At 41.4% G+C, this 20,159-nt stretch overlaps 1 protein-coding gene across 3 annotated transcripts; it reads left to right on the forward strand.

Moving 5' to 3' along the window:
* The first annotated feature begins 11,209 nt into the window (after positions 1–11,209).
* Positions 11,210–16,345, forward strand: ELOF1 (elongation factor 1). 3 transcript variants are annotated; one of them, XM_044443599.1, is made up of 4 exons: positions 11,210–11,272; positions 13,035–13,156; positions 14,162–14,232; positions 15,231–16,345. In XM_044443599.1, exons 2-4 carry the CDS (start codon positions 13,041–13,043, stop codon positions 15,293–15,295), a joined length of 252 nt encoding a protein of 83 aa, XP_044299534.1. In that variant the 5' UTR covers positions 11,210–11,272; positions 13,035–13,040; the 3' UTR covers positions 15,296–16,345. The 3 variants fall into 3 exon arrangements, with proteins under 3 accessions (XP_044299534.1, XP_044299532.1, XP_044299535.1); XM_044443597.1 differs by lacking the exon at positions 11,210–11,272 and adding an exon at positions 11,319–11,541 and having other exon boundaries at positions 15,231–15,778; XM_044443600.1 differs by lacking the exon at positions 11,210–11,272 and adding an exon at positions 11,560–11,680.
* Positions 16,346–20,159: the final 3,814 nt, after the last annotated feature.

Consider the following 20,159-nt stretch of genomic DNA (forward strand, 5'->3'; position numbering starts at 1 on the left):
AGTCAGTGGAAGAAGGAGCATGATTTTGCCTTTCTTGAGAGTAACAGCTTACCATCCCTATCCCTTTTTCCAGAGGATTCTATTTCGGGTCCATATTCATTTTTAACATATTTATATTTTTTCTTCTCCCTCCTAATGAAAGAAACTTTAGAATCTTCAACATTCAGCTTTCATTTTGGCCAGGCATCTCAGACTGACAACAAGCCTTGTTAATCACACCAGCTAGTTGACAAATAAATATATACAAACAATTTAGAAGCATGATCATGTTCAATTGCTGCAGAAATTCACATGTGCACACAGAAATTGTTAATCTGCAATGCGCCTCTTGACTGAATTATTTTTCATCAACAAGATACACATACCAGTTTTGCAGAAGGAATCTTGCAAAGTATAAAGATACATTACAAAATCTTATAAGAGCAAATTTTATGACTTGTGAACTGCCCAGAGACCTTTGATTATTGGGTGGTCTAGAAATGAAATTAGTATCAATAAGACCCAGACAAATCTATCCAGCACATATGCTTATCTCGTCTTTACTGCCATGAGTGAATGTTTAGGTCAGGGCTCCTTTTTACATGAGTAGGGACATTTAGGAATTTTGAGAAACCACACAATGATTGCAGTAGGAGGCATGGCCAGTTGCAAAATGGCAAGAAAGTAAAGCTGGCTCTCATAAATGAAAAATAAATCATGATACATGTGTATGAAGGCTTCCTTAGCCTTGTCCATCCAAAGGTGACATGCACACTGCAAAGGATACCTGTGTATGCTGATATCCGGTAGCCGGCGGCAGCTGCAACCTGTCCTGCACTGCAGCGATTTGGGGCAGGACTCAACATTGCTCATCTCCCTGCCCAACTTAAAAGGCAAGATTTTTATCCACTCCCTGCCCCCATTCCAAGCAGCTCAGAGTGGTGTACACATATGGCTTCTACTCACCCCATTCTACACTTAACAACAACCCGTTTAGGTAGGTTATGCTGAGGGCACGTGATTGGCTCAGAGTCACACAGTGACTGTCGTGGCTGGCTGGGGGTTTGAACCCGGGCTTCCTCTGTTAGTTTGGCACCACTGTCTCTATGAGTTTTAATTCTGCACCACCTGTAAGCTGGTGGGAGGTTTTAAGCTTCTCACTACCTTTGTAAGAGGTATCAAAAGCAAGTACGGTATCTTTTTACTGAGCTGTCTCAAATTTTTGAGTCCCTGGCTTTCTCTTTGCCTTTCTATATAACTTGGAATATTTTAAATTTAAGGCTGCATACAAAAGATGGCATAATGACAACATAACCTTAGGCATGGGCTCCTGTGCCTTGCATGGAAGGCAGGCAACTGATGCACCATGGTGCTTCTATGCCAGGAAAAGATGCTTTCATTTATTCATCACTGATACTCATGAAGCTGCCATATAGATGTCATCAGACCTTGCTTGATGTTGTCTGCTCTGACTAGCAGCAGCTCTCCAAGGGTCTTTATCGGCCTTATTATCCATCCTTTAACCTATGGTGGGCAACTTGCTAGGGGATCGAGCAAATTAGTGTAACCAAATCAACATAGATATTTTAATTGGCAGCCATGCTCCAAAACAGGAGCTGCAGTTAAATTTGTCTAACTTGTCTAAACATATATTCCAGCATCTCTACACAAGCTGGCAAGACAGTAGGCCTCTTTAGTACTGCAAGAAGGGTGCCATTCCTGTTAAGGTCCTGTCCTTGTAACCATCCTCTTGTTCTCAGCAGCAGAAGGAGGCACTCAAAGGAGGTCCACCCCTGGCAGTTTTAGAGTCTGTGGCAGTTCTTGGGCCAGACATTTCAGGACTTTAACAATCAAAACCTGTGCTTTGATTTCTTCCCAGGAAATAACTAGAAGCCAATGTGAATTATTTTAAAGGATTGCAAGATGGTAATCTTCACCTAGCAAGCATCCATACCATAATGTCTGCATTAGCTTCTGTACAGACTGACCCTGCCTTCTTTATTTAAAGCCTTTCTATACTGTCTCAGGACAGTTTACAGCAATTGTGGAAACTAAGCAAGAACAGGCCTAGCTGAAATCTGGATGGGTAACTTATATGTTGTGAAATGCCCAGAGAGCTTCAGCTATGGATGGTATAGAAATGTAATGTAATATAATGTTGTTGTTCTTGTTGGTGTTGTTATTTGTACAACTTGTTAAGACAGCCTACGAATGAGTTAGCAGAGGACCTGGATCACTCTGGCATGCTCTTCCTCTCCTTCCCCCTTGGCCCTCCAGCTTCTTTTGCTGCAGAATCTGCCTTGTCTGATCCCTGCCCTGTTTGCCACTGGTGGTGGATAGTGGTTTTTTCAGCCTCAAAATGTGCTATTGGGGTGTATTTTTATTTTATTCTTTCAGAGCCAGAAAACTGTGCAGTTGCCTTCACATTTCCTTTTCTTTTACCCATATTTCACTTATCTGGTCTATTGGTTTATATATTTCAGTCATCAAATGGAAAGTGTCAGGGTGAGTCTGTGCATGGGCTGCTTTGCACAGAGACACCAGGGACCCTTGCTAAATGGGTTGAAAAGTACTGAAAAGGGTGGGGAGTGCCAAAAAGAGATGCACCTAAAGGGCAGAGAGGAGATAATTTTTGCCACATAGCCATGAAACCCTTGCACTTTTAAGTATGGAAGTAACATTTCTCAGCACCTTACACCATTTTGTGTGTCTCCAGCTATTCTAGTAAGGAGAGAGATTTACTTTGTCAGATTTACCTGACAGTTCTTCAAGACCAGAAATCCATGCAAATGGTGGGGAAATGTGTACTAATTTAAAGATTGAGAAGTAAGTGCAGGAGTGTAAGTTAACCCTCCATTTACTTCCCTCAAATTGGTGCCAATCTCCCATCCATCTACTTCTATTTCCCACCCATTAAATCTGTGTGTATTTCCCAGCCCTCCAAATTGTGCAAATATTCCCAACAGGTTTCCAAGTTTTTAGATGGAAACTATTTCTGCATAGGAATTTGCTGGTCCTTAAGAGGCATCTGGATGAGAGAGGCAATGCAGCTGTATTTTCTGTCCATAACAATTGTCTCTGATTGGCTTATTTTTTTGTTTCCACATTCTTGTTACACCAAATCAGAGACTGTAAGATTGGGTTAGGGTAATAGCAGAATATGCCCCACTTTGGATCTGCTGCTTACAAATCACTCAAGGCCTGCTGGTCTTTGAAGCCTTAATGTTTCCTTGTTAAATGATAAGTTAAATGTTCACAAATCATCTTCAGCAACATAAACACCGAAACACTATCTTGATGATTACAGATGGTAGCAGCTACATATTTACTCATCCTAAAGACATACATTTTCTATTAATAACATTTTATTCAAAAATATATTGCAGTGGCTGTGAAATATCAGAGCAGAACATCATTTTTCTCCCCAGGCTAATTTTTCCTGTCTTGATCTGTCACAAAGGCAGTTTTCAAAGGCACCTTTGTGGATTGATGAAATTACAAAAGCAAAAAATTATATGAAAGCAGGGAAAGGCCTTGGCCCAGATTTGGATAACAAAATTGTAAGGCTTTCTACAAATCTCATATTTGTGTTACTTTATTTTTAAATTGGGTCCTCTTTCATCAGCACTCAGTGATGCTTGTATTACAGTAATTCCTAATCCAGATAGAGATCATATCCTTTGTGCTAATTATTGACCTATTTCACTGATGAATGTTAATATTAAAACACTAACTATAATTCAGCTGACAGACCATAACACATAATTGTATCATTAACCCACCTGGGTCAGGTAGCAGTCATTAAAAACAGGCAGGGGTCTGATAAACCTAAATGGTTGTGGATCAGATTGCATTCAACAAGCACAGGACTGGCAGAGCTGTCATTATCTCTCTGGATGCAATGAAGAGCACCAATTAAATTTATTGGAAAATTATTTTGCCACATTGAATACTAGTTTTCCCCTAGAATTTCAGAGAAAGGTTAAAATTTTATATTAAACTCCTAGAGCCAGAATTAGGATGAATGGAATCTTGTCTCAGCTTTCTTTTTGTTTCTGTTTCATGCTAGTCAGGGATGTTAGTCAGGGATGTTCTCTTTCCTCACAGGTATCAATTTATGTTTGGAACTTACGGCAACTGCTGTTTGACAAAACCCTAATATCCATAGATTTGTGCATGAAATGTTAGAATAACAAGTTTATTATTATTTACTCTGATTATCCTTTCATCCCATTATTTTATAACTCTATTTGCTTTGATGCAGACAATTATTTATTTTTGGACATATACCTGGTTATTCTATTCTGTTGGAGACAATATAGTCCACAGTGTATTATCTAATTGGCAGCTTAGATTTTGTGCTGAGTCCACTGCCTATCTGGGAATAGTTGTCCCAAGAGACATTATCACAAATGACATAGATTTGACTAAGTCGATGAGGTTTCAAGGGACAGATAGGCATCTATGGAGTACAGTAAATGCACTTAAAATGAATGTAATACCTTGAATTATTTGTTTTATGCGCTATTTCTTTATTTCTATCTGGCAAGTGTTTCCAGAAGTTTATGTTTTGTTTTGTACATTTTTATGCAGTTCTACTCCACCATAAATATCCTTAAAAAGGATACAACTTTCAATCAGATAACATGAGTTTGGACTCCCTGACCTTTCCTTATACCATTGGGCCTGTTAACATGGACTGGATTTTTCTCTTTTCCACCTAGATTCCCTGATCATTTTTGAAATCTTAATTTCTGGATCCTTTTTCTAAGTGAATTGTACTAAACACTCATAACAAAATAATGTACCACCTCCAGTTGTTGCAACTAGAGAGCTGTGTATATTTTTACATCAATTGTAGTCTGACATATTTTCACACCCAAAATTAACTTTATAGGAAAATCAAGATTTAAAAATTGGCAAGAAAACATTTGTTTGGCAAACATAGATAGACAGGCTGATTTTAATTTGGATCAGCATGTTGATAATGATTTTCTGCCTTTTTCTGTTCTATGTGCTAAATATAAGTTGCCAGCTACGGCTGCCTAGCAATACATGCAGCTGAAGCATTTGTCAGAATCCACATTTGGTTCTGTTGCTATCATAGCTTCAGGGCTGCCTGTGTTACTGGAAGTATTGATTGAGGCTGAACAGTTGCATCAGCCTACAATTCATGTGTGTATATATAATTATCTGTTAATAAAAAATGATACACAGGTCTTAATCAAGAATGCAGTCATGAACTTGCCCAATCAATGGAGTGCCTCATTATTATCATCTGTTTTTCAGGGCATCATGGATCTTAGGCTATGCTCAATTCAACAAAAAAAATGCTTCTAGTATATTAGACACCACAATGTCTTTTTGGTAAGAGCTTAATTAAATTGGCCAGTTGTTGGAGGTGCAATGTTGCGAATGTGTATCTTTTTCATATGCATTGACAATGCCTAATGGCAGCTTCCTTTTGGGGGAAGTAATAATTCAGCTAACTCTTGTGATATAAAGTTCTTTACTATTCCAGAATGCACACGTTCTTTTGAATTACCTACCCATCCCTTGGAATTTAATGCAAGCTCTATGTAAATGGATTTTCTGCACCCTTTTGACAGCTAAAAGACTAATATTACAACGCTGGAAAGATAAATGGCCATTTTCAATAGCACAGTGGGTGAAAAATTTAATGAAACTTTCAATCTTTGAATGGGTGGCCTACAGACATAATTTACAAATTGAGAAATATATGGAAATTTGGAGTGACTTTGTTGAAGTCTGTACATAATTATTTTTAATACTGGTGGTATGCTGTGTTATATACTAACATACAGAGATATACAATATACATGTAATTAGTGCTATGAACCTTTATGGTCAAAAAATGTAATGCTTCAGGGGGTTTTTTTAATGGTGTACTCTGTGTGGGGGGAGGGGAGGTTATTGCGCAATAATTAAAAAAGGAGCTTCCTTTTCTCAAATAGCTGAAGCAATTAGGAAGTGTTGAAAAGGTGGAGGACACTGAGAAGTGTCAGTTCAACACTTTTAAGTCAGAGGATTCAATTGCTAAGGGGCAGGCACTGTTCCTTTTCTGCTGTTTTGATACACCTACTTTTGCCCACACATGCACACACACATCTTATTCAGTGCTTTGAAACTGAAATTGTCTGGTCAGCAATTGGCCCCTGGAAGCTGTACATATATTTAAGCTATATGCAGTTTCACTTTGTCCTGTGTAACCTGATCCATCTCATTGCTCCCTTTGACATACAAGGAAGCATAAAAGGAAATTGACCAGTCGAGACTGCACATTCTGGACAGCCATGAGGGTATACTTGCTCATTTGTGAAACACTGCCAGAAATAAGAATAATTTTTAAAATTACAAACGTTCTTTCTTAATTTTCTGGTGCTGAAAAAAGGGTAACAAACCAGTGATGGTTGTTCTCAGTGCCACATGGGCATCGGTGGAGGGACTAGCACTGGTGATGGCTTGGGCAAGATGATGAGGAATGGCAGGGTTTTGACTGGTCTTCCTAAGTAGCTCACTAGCCCAGTCCCTACAACTCACTAAAAATGTTCTGCTGGGTTCAGATGACACGACAGCATATCAGGGATCAAACAACTCCTTGGGCGAGCTAAGTGTTGTTGGTTTACAGACAAACACCCAACAGGAAACAGTCTAGGTTTGGACAGCATAATAAGCCATCCTGTCTAAGTTACTGAGATGGGTTGCTGCATTGTGGAAACCCAGTTAGTAATAAAGAAGTCATCTTCCTATCTAGCAAGCAGAGTCACAGATTTGGAGTGGGAGCCCACTCCAAATTGGAAAAAGTTAGGGATATACACACAAAGAGAAAACATATGGGATATAAACCAGAACTTGGTGCCAGGTGAGCCAAAATTGAATTGCAGGTGGAAGATGTAGACATGTAAAAGTTTACAAATCACTTGAAAGTGTCAATGCACAGCCTGCAACTGCCTCATGACTGAATTCCCTAATGCCTTTTCCTTGTTTATCCCCAAAAGTAGCCATGGAGGAAATGCCTGACCTGGATCAGTCCCACAGGAGGAGCTAGTTCTTTCCCTGCACACCAGTCTCTGAATATACATTGTGCATCTGCAGCTGCTCTTAGTAGGCACTCTGATTACACCTGAATGTGTTCCCCACTGTAGTTTATAGCTGTTGCATGCAAGAGGTTTGCATTAAGGAAATTATGCAGGGTGAGCTAGTTTACCCTCTCTTCTTGCTCCAATCCAAGCTTTCAATGTGACTATTTTTAGAACAAGACAAAGACACCAAGAGATCTCTCAATCCTCTGTGCAGTATGTAACTGGGAACCTATTTACACAGAAGAAACACTATGGAAAATATCCTTCCAACATCAGATGTGGTGTTTCAGCTGTGAAAAAGAGCTGCTTTACAATCCAGAAAAAGGAGGAATTGCCACACCAGCAGTTCTCCAGCCCAAAGCCATATGACTAGGGATGGAAAACAAGATTATCCTGTCAGCCTCTCTGGACAACACTTCCCAATGTCAGCAGCAGCTGACCAGAGGTGGCCAGTGTGCATGAGAAAAGTTGCACAATATGTCACGTACAGGAAACACTTTGCTGTGTCCTCATCTGTGACTGTGAAGGGTCCTGTTCTTCAAAATTTGTGCAGTAGGAATATTAGGGTCATTCTTAATATGCTTGTTATTTCCTTATGTTTTATGCTTTTTATTTGCATTTTTAACCAAAAGCATTAGTAATGGATCATCAGTTACTTAAAAGACAATTATTTTTTGGTGCACAAGTACCTATGAAATGAATAATTTAAATAAATGAATAAATAATTTGCCCATAAAACCTTCCTCTCAAAACATGTAAACTATGAGCCTGAAATCCAGTTTGCCAACCAGGGCTTTACTGGACTTCTCTTCCCATAAAGCCCCTCACAGTGACCAAAAGGCTACTACAGTTCTGACAGAGATGGTTTTACAGTTAGGATATTATCTGGTCACGTTCTGAGGTGGTTTTTACTTTGTGCAGACTGGATATGGAAACAACTTGCTCGGAGGAGTTGGGCCCACATGTTTCTGGACTCATGTTCATCTTGGGTAAGTCTAGGCTTCTAACACAAGATTCAGATGCTTCTTTTGAGGAAATTTCTACTGCATTAAAAAAGGTGATGGTGCCTTATAGTCCTGGATCACTATCACTAGATTAACATGTCCAGATTTTGTACGAAGTGAGGAAGAGGGTGCTTGTACTTCATTCCAAGGCAGTCTTGCATGAAATTTGCATCCATCTGTTACAATCTCTTTTCCAGCATGGATGTTGGTAAGTCTGATGGATGAGTGACATCAAGGAATGAACTGGCAACCTAGTAGGATGCAACCTGGACTTCTCAATCACTTTGCATGGCATTGATCATTATATCTTGCTTGTCTTGCTGAAGTGTGTGGGGGGGCAGGGTCGGAGGAGGTGCAGTTTTATGATGGCTCCTTTTCTGGTAGGACATGCTTAACTGATGGTACAAAAGAATTTCTGCTGCAGTTTAGAGCTTAGGCCTATAGGGTGTCTCAAGGCTCTGTCCTGTTTTCCAGGCTCTCTAAATGAAGTCATTGCAGGAGGACATCTGTGAGTTACACAGTAGATCATAGTAGACACCTTTCATTTCCACCCATTAATCCCAAAGATACTGTGGAATTCTTGAACAGATGCCTGGAAGTAGTTCTGCGATGAATGAAAATAAGTAAGCTAAACCATAAACTAGGTAAGAAAGTTGTACTGTGGGTCAGGAAGCTAGTTCCTCCAGACAGAGATACTCAACCATTTCTTAATGGGACTTCCTCTGAAAGTCCAGGTTCTAGTTGCAGGGATGGGGAGTCAGCCTGGAGTTGGCATTGTCTGTGAAAGCAAAGGTAACAGTGGTAACCAGGAGTGTCTTGTATCTGTTTAATTGACTGTCTAGTATGTATAGAATAAACAAAGAGAGAAAACAAGTGTGCTTGCCTTGTGGATTGGAGGCCAAAGCAGAAGACTCCAGATGTTCTCCTTGCTTTTCTGGCAGTTGGCTTCAGAACAAAAACCTAACCAAAGCAAAAGGTCAGGCTGGATCTCTGTCAATATCAGCTAAGGGCAGGTCCTGTTTTGTTTGTTGCTGTTGTGCCACTCTTACAAAACCAAGGACATCATAACAGAATAAATACAGATACTTTATCTCCTTATCGCTTGAATTTTGCAAGGCTCACATGGTAAAATAATAAACTAATTGATAAAAGGGAGTAGCTCTTAGCCTAGTTAAGGAACACACTCAGTATAAGGTGAATTCTGGGGCCATTCTGCAGGAACCAATGGCTCAGTTTCCACAAGAGGGCCACTCACCTATGTCAGCCTAGAGCAGTGGTGGCAAATCTATGGCACAGGTGCCATAGCGGGCACGCAGAACCCTCTCTGTCGGCGCGTAAGCTGAGTCGCCCCAGCAGCCGAGCATTGGATAATAGCGCACACAGGGGTCATGCGCATGCTCGGAAAGTAGTGGCGGCAGGCAATGACATCATGAGCCGCAACTCATGAGCCGCGACTTGTTCGAGCTTTTGCATGGCTGGTCAGTGTGCTGCCAAGAATATGTATATATTTTCTTGGACTGGCTGTGAGTTGTTTTTTGCTAAACTAAAACCTCAGCACAGTAAAACCTTGGATTGCGAAACATGCTTGTAATCCAAAGCACTTGTATATCAACGCGAATTTCCCCATAAGGTTCAATGTAAATAAGGTTAATCCGTTCTGTAACTTTTTTTTTTTTTAATCACAAAAATTTGAAACGGGCGGGCCGGGGTGGGGAGGAGGCACATGCAATTGCGGGAGCTCTGGGGGGGAGGCAGGCACGATTGCAGGTGTGCTCGGGGGGGAGACGATGCTGTACTCACACCCGCAGTAAGAGAGAGAAGAACCAGTGCTCAGTTGTGACATGACGCTCGGCAGGCAAAGTGCGCGTAATACTCGTGCTGCAAGACGTTGCTTGTTTATCAAGTTAAAATTTAGAAAAACTTTTTTGCTCATCTTGCAAAACACTCGCAGACCAAGTTACTCACAATCCACAGTTTTACTGTATTCAGGTTTTATTGCAGTGTTGGCACTTGGCAATAAATAAGTGGGTTCTGGGTTGCAATGTGGGCACTCCGTCTCTGAAAGGTTTGCCATCACTGGCCTAGAGTTACTGCAGGATAATTTTCTCCTGTTGTAAGGAAAAGCTGGTAAAATTTAAAGTCCTCGATCCAGGACAGAAACAAGGTATTACGTGTGAGTGGTGGAGTCACTCTTACCATGCTGGTTGGCACTTTGTTGTTCTGCCACCATCCAGTTTAGAATTGCTGTGCTACTCATTGTCATCCCTTACTGAAACAAAAGTTGCCATTTGTATGTATTTTTATCCACCTTTCTTTACTTTCACGGAACTCAGGGTGGCTTACATAATTCTCTTTCTCCATTCAATCTTACCCTCACAACAACAACCCTGTGAGGTAAGCTGGGCTGATTGTCTGGTACTGGCCCAAAGTCATCCAGTTGACCGCATGGCTGAGTGGGGAATGGAATGCAGCTCTCCTGAGTCCCAGTCCTGCAAGAATGGGACCACACTAGGAAGAAAGCACCAATGCTCGCAATGGGGCTTACTTCTGAATAAACATGCATCAGATTGTATTCCATACTTAAGCATATGTCAGTTAACTAACAATAAATTTGTGTAAAAAAGCGATTTGCTGCGGGGGCAGGTTAGGTTTTAAATCTGAATGCAAATCAGAGAAAGCTTCTGAGCGCAACGAAGCATTGGTTAAGGGGATGCAAATCAAACTGAGGCTGACCTTTGCTGCAGTTTCAGATTTTTTACTGCAAACCCAAATCAGCGCCATCTTCACCGCTGATTTGCAGTATCAAAAATGGACGGCATTGTAAGACTGTTCTAATGATGCCTGTCCTAGCCAAAGCAACACGTTGCCGCCGTATAGGAAGACAGTAATATTGCAATTGTTTTAAAACTCTTGAGACGATTATGTTTGCACCCGATATAAGCCCGGTGTCAGAAAAAGCAATAATGTTTTATTACTCACTAACCAGACCAGAGTATTGATTTTTGCGGGCAGCTCCGACTTCCGCCGGAGGGTGGTGGGGGGGGGGGACCTTGGCTGCAAGAACCCGGAAGGTCCGGATAGCGCTTGAAATAAAAAGGGCGGAGCGACCACCTTTTCCTTCCGGGTCAAACGCCGGAAGTGCCGGTCTCAGTTGGAAACGAGGCCTGGGGAGGTTCTGGATCCCAGGTAGGGAAGGGGGTGGGGGTCGCAGAAGGGTTTCCGCCGGTCCTCTGGAGGGGCGGTGCCCCCTCGCGCCCGAGTGGGCGGGTATTTCGGCACCGAGCAGGGCTGGACCCGTGGCTGGGCTTTCGGGAGAGCGCCGAAAGGGTCGGCTGCCTGCTGCCTCGCGTGCTCTCCTCGAACAGGCCCGTACCCAGCCTGAAAGTTATTGAGGGGGAACGCCAGATATGTCAAGGAGCAATTCATGTGGTTTGCAGACTTTTCCTGAAGAAATTGTAAGCTGTTTTTAATTATTCGAAAGAAAAAAATGGGATGGCAAAGAAAACCGAAGGCAGCCGCTGCACCCCCTTCCCCCGCCACAGCCCCGTTTCCAAGTCATGCAGAACCAGGCAGAGGCTGTAGGAGGGTTCGCTGGTAATGCTGCTATTCCGATAGCTGCTTCTCGCTTCTTTACCCTCTTCCGTATCAGTTCTTGTTGGATGTTGTTTTATCTAGAGTCGACTAGGAAAAAGTGTTGCCTGTCGTACTACCGCTTGTTTGTTGTGCTCGTACAAATTTTCCTTGCATTTGTAAAATCTCGTAGTTTCTCTAAATCAAACTGCTTTTAAAAGGGCAATTACATTAATCCAGTTTATATGCTGCTACATTAGCCCGCACGTGGGCTCTCTGAGCAGCTTACAATGGGCCTTTTCAGAAGTGGTTGACAAAGTTAGCAGCCTCCCTGTTTTTTTCCTTGCTTGCCCAGCCCACCTGGCAGGAGCTACTTCCTTTCCAGTGGTAAGGAAAGTGTTAGTTTCTACATAATTCATTAGGTAGTAGAGGTAAGTCCAACTGTATCATTTGTTGCACATCTTTCTGTAATCAGGAGTGTTGTTGGTTTTGTTCTCTTTCATTGCCTATGTAATGAGAGCTCTTTGAGGGAGAGGCATATAGGTGGTATAGATGGGGCATTAAAAGCAAAGTTAGCCATGTTGGTCTAAGAAAAGAAAACAAAAACCTGCCAAACTTCTTTTTTAGTTTCAGCCAACATTTGAGATTTTGAATTCTCCAGAAGTCTTCATCAAACTCGATGTTGTACACTAAATCACTGTGGGGAGAACCATGGAGATCAAATTGGTTGGAGGCCTACATGATGCAAATTTGCATTGAACTTTTTATATCTTCTATTTCCAGCGGAATTCAGAATGTTGACCACAGAAATCAGGGAGCACATTTGAAGGGTCACCTTAGGAGTGCATAAAAAGCAGTCGCAGCATCTCCTTCCCATCCCTTGGCATTCAGAAAAGGCAACAACAAAGGCAGGAGCTCCAGCTTTTAAAAACACCATTTTTATTTTTGTGTAAAAAAAAAATGATTTCCTGCTTGGGGTTGCAGGGGCTGTTAGGTTTTAAATCTGTATCTACAAGGGGTCTTCACAAAGTTTCCACATCTGATGGTATTAAAGTTGGCACGACGCTGGGAAAATTCATCACAAAGGAAAGTGACTGTAGAAAAGTGATGTAATTGTTTTTGAAATTCTTAACAAATAGAGTTTTTAAAAGTGTGGTAACTTTTTGAAGAACCCTCATAATTACAGAATCTGAGTTCACTTAGACCTGGTAACTGTGGTACCAAGTGATGATTGCAGAGATGTAGATTTTTGCAAAAATTTGCATCTAGTCTTAATATTTCACAGCTATTGGGAATGGAAAAGGTACTAATGATAAAGCTCCTCAAAAATAAATACATTTCTTGTCCTTAACATTTGTTTCCCTTTTCTATGTTACAGGCAAGAATGGGCCGAAGGAAATCAAAGCGAAAGCCTCCACCAAAGAAGAAGATGACTGGGACACTTGAGACCCAGTTTACTTGTCCCTTTTGTAACCATGAAAAGTCATGTGATGTTAAAATGTAGGTTGTATGAGAGAAAAATTGGACAAATTGATGGATGACAAACTGTATTTACATAGAGTGCAGCCATTTGGGTTCCAGGCCCTTCAAAGTGAAGGTTCAGAAAACAAGAGTACAGGAGGATTCTATTTGGTACAGTATTGGATTGTGAAAGGAATGGGGGGAAATGGTGGTGGAACGCTTTTGCAGAAGATTGATTTGGTCATCTTCCTTCTCACTGATCCAGCTTATGTTTTACATTGTACAGAATGTTTGAAACAGTAATGATATGTGCTACTGCAGTGTAGTTGCAAAGCAAGTCCCTCCTGAGACAAAACAGTGAGAAAGCTCAACCCTTTTCTCTACCCCGCCTTTGCATTCTAAGATGGTATAAAGAAAGTAGTTGTACAGACATTCAAAGATTTTGAAAATAATATGGCACCAAAGCTAGAGTGAATTTTAGAAGAAACCAAAGAACAGTGAGATAAAAAGACTGAGGCAGAAGAAAAAGTGAAAAATACTTCAGAGTCAGTGATTTCTTGAGTGCACTTAATAGTAAGTAAAAATATTGAAAAATAATAGAAACTAGAACAAGAATTTAGCATGACAGTTTTAAAGCTAAAAAGCCACCATTTCTCCAAGAAATCCTAAGAAAGCTTTTGATTGTGTTTCACTGGATGGCCTCTAGCCTCTTCTGCTACTAATAAAGTGGATCAGAAATGGGAAATCCTTTCTGCTTCATTATGTATCAACCTCCCATCTTCTCATTCCCAAGAACTGGTCAGGTGCTGGCTATGTGCCAGAGAAAGCTTTGTGGCTGGCACTTCCCTTATGTCTCTGGCTGACATGAATTTACAGATATTTGCATCCACTATTCATTGCATGTTGAGGGATGCTCAGTGCCAAAATTAATATGTTTGAACAAGCCCCTGCTGATGTTTATTCTTCTGGCCTCCAGGTTTTTAGCTGCAATTATTTTGTGGAACTGGAAATACTTGCCACTGTAATCTTGTTTCTGTGTTCCAGGGACAGGGCTCGGAATACTGGTGTGATATCTTGTACTGTGTGCCTGGAAGAATTTCAAACCCCTATAACATGTATCCTTTGGTCTATTACTCAGCAAAAAGGATCCACAATAAATGCTTCTCCTGTCCTACTGGGTAAAAAGGAAACGTATGTTTGCAGTGTGGGGAAGGAAAGGAGAAAAAGTACTTGTATTTTGTTTTACTAGTGGATCCTCCTTTAGTCTGGAAAGTTGGGTCTTGTTTTCATGACAGTATCTTGTAAAATGAGTTACAGAAGGGTAAGATACTTTTTTTGGTTGCTTTTGTGTCCTGCCTGTCCTGTGATAAGAGTCTGGAAATACATCAAAACTGATTAATCTGTCCTATAGAGCATAACCACAGATGCTCATTCCATAGTGCTAATCAGTTGAAGCTTGTTCTCTCTCCTCACTGTACAATTTAAATAAGCTTAAGTCCTATTTTTGCACCAGTTTAACCATGATTTATAAAAACGGTCACTAGTAAGGGTTTGTAATACTTCTGAAAGAATTAGTATTTTGGAAAAGGGTTTCTGACCACTTCCAAGCTAGCAGAAAAGGCAGGTTTTCTGGAAGTGTGCTGCTGGATGCATTAGAAGGTATTCTGTGCTGTTCTCTATTTTTGTATCCAGCCTATCCTATGTAATCAGGGCTGTAGCAACTTCACAGAGGAAGAAGACTTATCACTCCCAGTTGCTAAAATTCTCCTTACAGAAGGGAGACTTCTTTAAAAAATTGAAACGATAACAGTGAAATAGTGGGGTGCTAGAATGTTTAGCCATGATAAGGCAAAATCAGTTGTGAACCAGGTTATAGCAACTGGTTCTTCGTATTCTCTGCTGCTTTTACCTCAAAACATTTGGGCTAAAGTAATAGTCTTGACTCTATAAAATGCATTGTGTGGCATGACTATAAAAGTGCTGTATGGTGGAAAAAGGAGAACAGGTATGAAAGGCTATAGGGAGATAAAAAGGGGAAAGAATGTGGGCATTGCACATTCATATAAGATCATTTTATGTAGGAGGCTCTCTTCCTTGACCTTTGACCCTAAAGATCTTTCAGAACCGGTTGATGTTTACAGTGATTGGATAGATGCATGTGAGGCAGCCAATCAATAACAGCAACTGAAGAAGAACTTGCTGAGGATAAAATATGACTGCGTTGGGTTGAGGGGGTGGGGTTCTGTTACATAATACATTGAAGATGCAAGGGGAGTGCCCAGGAAATGGAGGTTCTTGTGCTGTTTTGTCTATCCAGTAATCCTGTCCCTTTACATGAATATTGTGGAATTGTTCCCCTGCATTTGGAGGACTAAACTATCAGCAGGAGCTGGTAGGTTGGGAGAGGCCATCAGTTTTTGAGAACAACCAGGCCTTTGGATGATTTCCTCTAGAAGGCTGCTTGGCAACATGGCTCATCCAGTGCTGCTCCTCAACTGATCATTTCAGTTGAACTTCTGTGGAAGAGGTGTCCACGCAAATTGTTTTGCCACTGGGTGCTCAGTGGTAGGCCTTGAAGTGTTGTGCTCCTTGTTGCCATGGTTAAACTGCAGTGCTTGGGAATACACAGAATGTAACAAATAATTCTCTCTTGGTCCCATACGTTATGGTTTTGTTCATTATTTGCTGAAGTATTTGACTTGAGCATTCAAGTTATTTTCTTTTCAGTAGACTATCCGCAATTAGGTTGGGGGGCAACATGTCTGTATTCCTGCCAGAATTTCTTACAGTCTTTTCTCTGCCAGCCATTGTTGTTTGTGTCCATTTGTACACAGGACTTTTCTAACATCTAATCTTCCTAGGCAAGGTTAGAAATAGGCAAGTATAATTCCTGCCCTGTAGTTCAGTATGAGGAAATGTGACATTTTTCAGCCTTAACATGATGGAAAAAATGGTTTTATTGTTTTAAATGGAGTCTCTATCCTATGAGGTAAGTTTTGCTTTCTTTTAAATTCTTTATTTTACAGTCAGTTTTGTTGCTAATGATGTTAACTGTTAGAGGCTAAGCTTTTTGTATGACATGGGGCACGAGAATTCAAGGATTCTATTATGATGTACTAAATGTTCAGAGAAGCAGACTTCCTTCATTGGTGAGAAATTGTGCCATTATTGATAAATAGGCACTGGTATAATGTAAAGGTGGTATTGAATGGTATATTGTAAAATATCCATTCTTTCTGTGTTTTTTTTTTTTTTTTTTTTTTTTGCTTGCTTCAGTCTATTTCCAGATGTGAGATCTATGTGCACTCTGATTCCCAGGAGCAGTTTATTCAATTGCCAGTTTGGCTTTCCTTAGTTTCTTCCTAGTGCCTATGGAAAAAAGGATTATTGCCAGTGTCTTTAGAGTGACTAATACATTGCATGTCTCTTTGCTTAGAGGCTGGGGTTTGATTCTGAATCTGTCAGTTGAGAACAGGTGAAAATATTCTTCCTCATCTTTCCTTCCTCAGAGTTACATGGTATTGATTTAGGAGACTCTTGCTTAGCATCCTGATATATATTCCCAGATTGCAGTTGCTGCCCTATCAAGTTCTATTTAAGATGTAAGTGAAAATTAATTCCATGTTCTACTGAGCAAATAATACCCATATCCTTATATGTAAACTATTTCTGAAGAAGCAAAAATCCACCTCTGGTCTTTAATGTATTTGAAGAGGTTCAGCCAGTGGTTTGCAGTGATTCCCATATTGGAGAAGCAACTTTTTAGTGTTGGGTGTTGGGTCCCAAGCTGCTCTTTCTCAATTGCTTTGTGTTTCTTAACTAATTCCTTTGTGACAACCTTACTTGTGTGTGCATGTTTTTGGTACATAATTGCTGTTCACCCTGTGTTTAAAAGACTGTGTAATTGAATTCTGTGAAGAGAGCTAGATGACTAGCATCTCTTCCTTTGCCTGCTTCCCCACTCCCACTTAACTGGTGAAACCAATTCAAACTGAAGCATACCAGAAGGAAAAAACAGCTTGTCTGATGATCAGGTAGTATTTACAGGATTAAATGGCTCCTAATACCTTAATGTAAATGAACACTCTGCTGGGGAAGGCTGAAAATTTCCAAGAACAATGGCCAATTTCCCTTTTGGAGACCAAAAAGTGTCTGTTAACCCTTCAGCTTGCAAATTGAAATGAGTGCTGCTTGATCCAGTAGCAGCTGGAATAGGAAAATTAGTATGGCTTGTGTTCTTGACCATCCCACCTTCAAATCCCCAGAAGCTTCCAGGTGGCCTTGAGTAAATTGTTCTCTCATTTGTCCTGATCTGCTCTTACAGGGGTGTTGTGCGGATTAAATCTGCTCTGAGCTGCTTGGAAGGGCAGAGAACAGTAACAGCTGAACTTTTCCCAAGGGAAGTTTACAATTTCTGCTGGGATTATAATTCCAGAAGTAGTCTGCTGGTGCAAATTCACACTGGGCATGCTTTAATGCAAGACAGTGATGAGGCACTTGGCTTCCTCCTCTTTCTCCTGGTTGCTTGAGGAATAAAATAAGTATCAACTGCATGGGAACTTGAAAGGAGCTGACTGCCTTGCAACCATATGGTGCAACGTGACCTAAGTGCTATCCTGTAAAACCTCTCTTTTGCATAAGGGTGTCACTCCACTTTTGGGAAGGCTGCTAGAAGACAGGGCTAAGTAAATGTTTGGCTAGCTGGAGCCCGCTTGTATGCCTGTCTTAGGAGGCAGAGTTGTGCTTTGAGAAACTTCTCAAGAACTCCATAAAACAGCTCTGCCTCATGCCTTTTGTTGGACAAGGGCCATGGGAGTCAGTGCATAAGCTATGGTTTACAGGAGCTTGCCAAGAGGAGGCACAGCTAGCGTTTCTATTATTTTAGCTCACATCTGGAGAGGAGCTTGCTAAGGCAATGAGATAACTGTAGCTCAGTGAGCCCTCAAAACCTTGCTGATTTTTCCTCCAGAGGAGAGGATCATTTGTCCAGATTTTGTCAAATGGCCAAAGACTGCATTTCTGCATCTAGAGATCTACCTGAGAAAAGAGCCTTTTTTTTCTCCACATGCAGCTTAACCTTGTCTTAAAGCAGGGGTCCTCAGACTTTTTCAACAGGGGGCCAGTTGAAAGGTGACGTGATGAGAGAGGGCCGGCAATGTGGTGCTGGCAAGGGGGCGAGTGCACGGGTGTGGTGAGGCAGGGGTGGGTGGGGGTAGGGGGTGCACAGCAAGGGGGCGGCGGGCGCAGCGCATCTAAAACCTCTGAGGTGGGCTGGATAAATGGGCATGGTGGGCCAGATCCAGCCCCAGGGCTGTAGTTTGAGGACCCATGCCTTAAAGTGAACCTGTCTCTCTCTCTCTTTTTTTTTTTTTTTTTTTTGCTGTTGCTCAGGGCTCAAATGCCTCCTACAAGTGCGAATGGCAGGTTGACTATGAAGTTTTTGACAATTGAGCTCCCACCCAGCTACTGAATTGTATCTGCTTATGTTTGTTGCTGCTGCTATTTTCCTTTTCTTTTTTATAAAGCTAAAGTGGTTTCTTGAGGTAAACTATCCTATTTGCTGTTGACCTCAGCAAAAGCAGAGTGGGATAAGAACCTGGGAGGGCAGATTGAAGCATTTGTGGCATCAGCTGACTGGGCTTGTTGGTTCTGAGAGCTTAGGCTAAGTAAATGAAACCTGGGGGAAGTCTAATCTGAACTGTGGGCAAAGTCAGTCAGGGGGGCCCTTTGCAGATCGTTCTGTTCTCTTGGTAGCTCATCTTTCAAAGGCCGTCCTGCTCCTTAAATAGCTGCAGGATGCATAGCATGGAGTGGTGTGGCCACAAGTGTTGGGCACCTTATGTTACTGTAACAAGCATTAAAATATATATTTTAATTAGAAGCCATCCTGTGAGAGCATTAGCCTTGATAGAGGTCTTGTTAGGCAACTGAAGCCATTTGGGATCCAATGGCTAGCTGTTGTTTTGTGGGTAATATATTGCTCCAGCATCTAGGGTTGCTGGAAGCATAATCATGTATCCTGAAGGCTGGAGACCAAAGCTTTGTTCTTTTCATACAGCAAGGGGAGGTACGACCTCTGCTGGTGGCTTATAAGTGCTTTCCTGTAGTAAGTGGACAATGTAGATGAGGTACTTTCTCCATGGTGAAGTCTCTGGTACTGTGTCTTCATGCAAACACAGCTGCTAATGTTCTCCTAACTTGCCGAGTATTTACTCTTACGCTCCTTGCATGTAATGAGTGGCCATGAGCATTTCTGAAAGCTATCCTTCTCTAGTCTGATATCCTCCATATGATTTCAGCTTCAACTTCCACCAGCCTCAGCCAACATAGCCAATTTGATTTGTAATGCAGAATACCAACAGGGCGCCAGGTTGGGGAAGGCTGCTGTAGACGTTTAGCAGAATTCAGGGCTGAATTTAACACTGCCAGACCAAATTACTCTTGTTCCACATGAGCCCAGCCTATGTATATGTGCATATGGGCACAACACCTGCTGGTAACAGTTCTTTGGCGTAATTGCTATGGCCATAAAATGCACAGTGTCATGGTGCACAATATAAGTTTTTCTGTGTGATTTGTGCATGGGTTCTGGGTTGTACAAAGAAGCTGCTTTTTGATGGGCAGAACTGGCCCACAATGCATTGCTTTTAAACTCTCACAGCAGTTTTACCTGAACAGATGGCTATCAAATTAAATGTGACTTGACTTTGTACTTATTTCTGAGGCTTGCTCTGGAAGAAACTGTTTTGAGTTATTTTCCATTAGAAAATTCTAAACCAGTCATTGGCATTGTGGGTTCCTCACAGAGGTTCTGGCAACAACCTCATCATCCCTGCTGGCTAGAGCTGAGAATTGTTGGCTGAAACATCTGCAGGGCTACAAGTTGCCCGCCCCCATTTTAGACTATGCCAAATCTGTATACATAGCATAGTATATCCCTTTTTGTAGAAGTATGATTTTTTAAACTGAGCACAAATTGCCCATTATATTTTAGTTTTATCCATAACTACAGGGGCTACAGATTTGCTCATTTGCCAAAAGT

Source organism: Varanus komodoensis, unplaced genomic scaffold (assembly GCF_004798865.1).
Source record: "Varanus komodoensis strain SLA01 unplaced genomic scaffold, ASM479886v1 scaffold42, whole genome shotgun sequence".
In the NCBI taxonomy this organism is placed as follows: domain Eukaryota; kingdom Metazoa; phylum Chordata; class Lepidosauria; order Squamata; family Varanidae; genus Varanus; species Varanus komodoensis.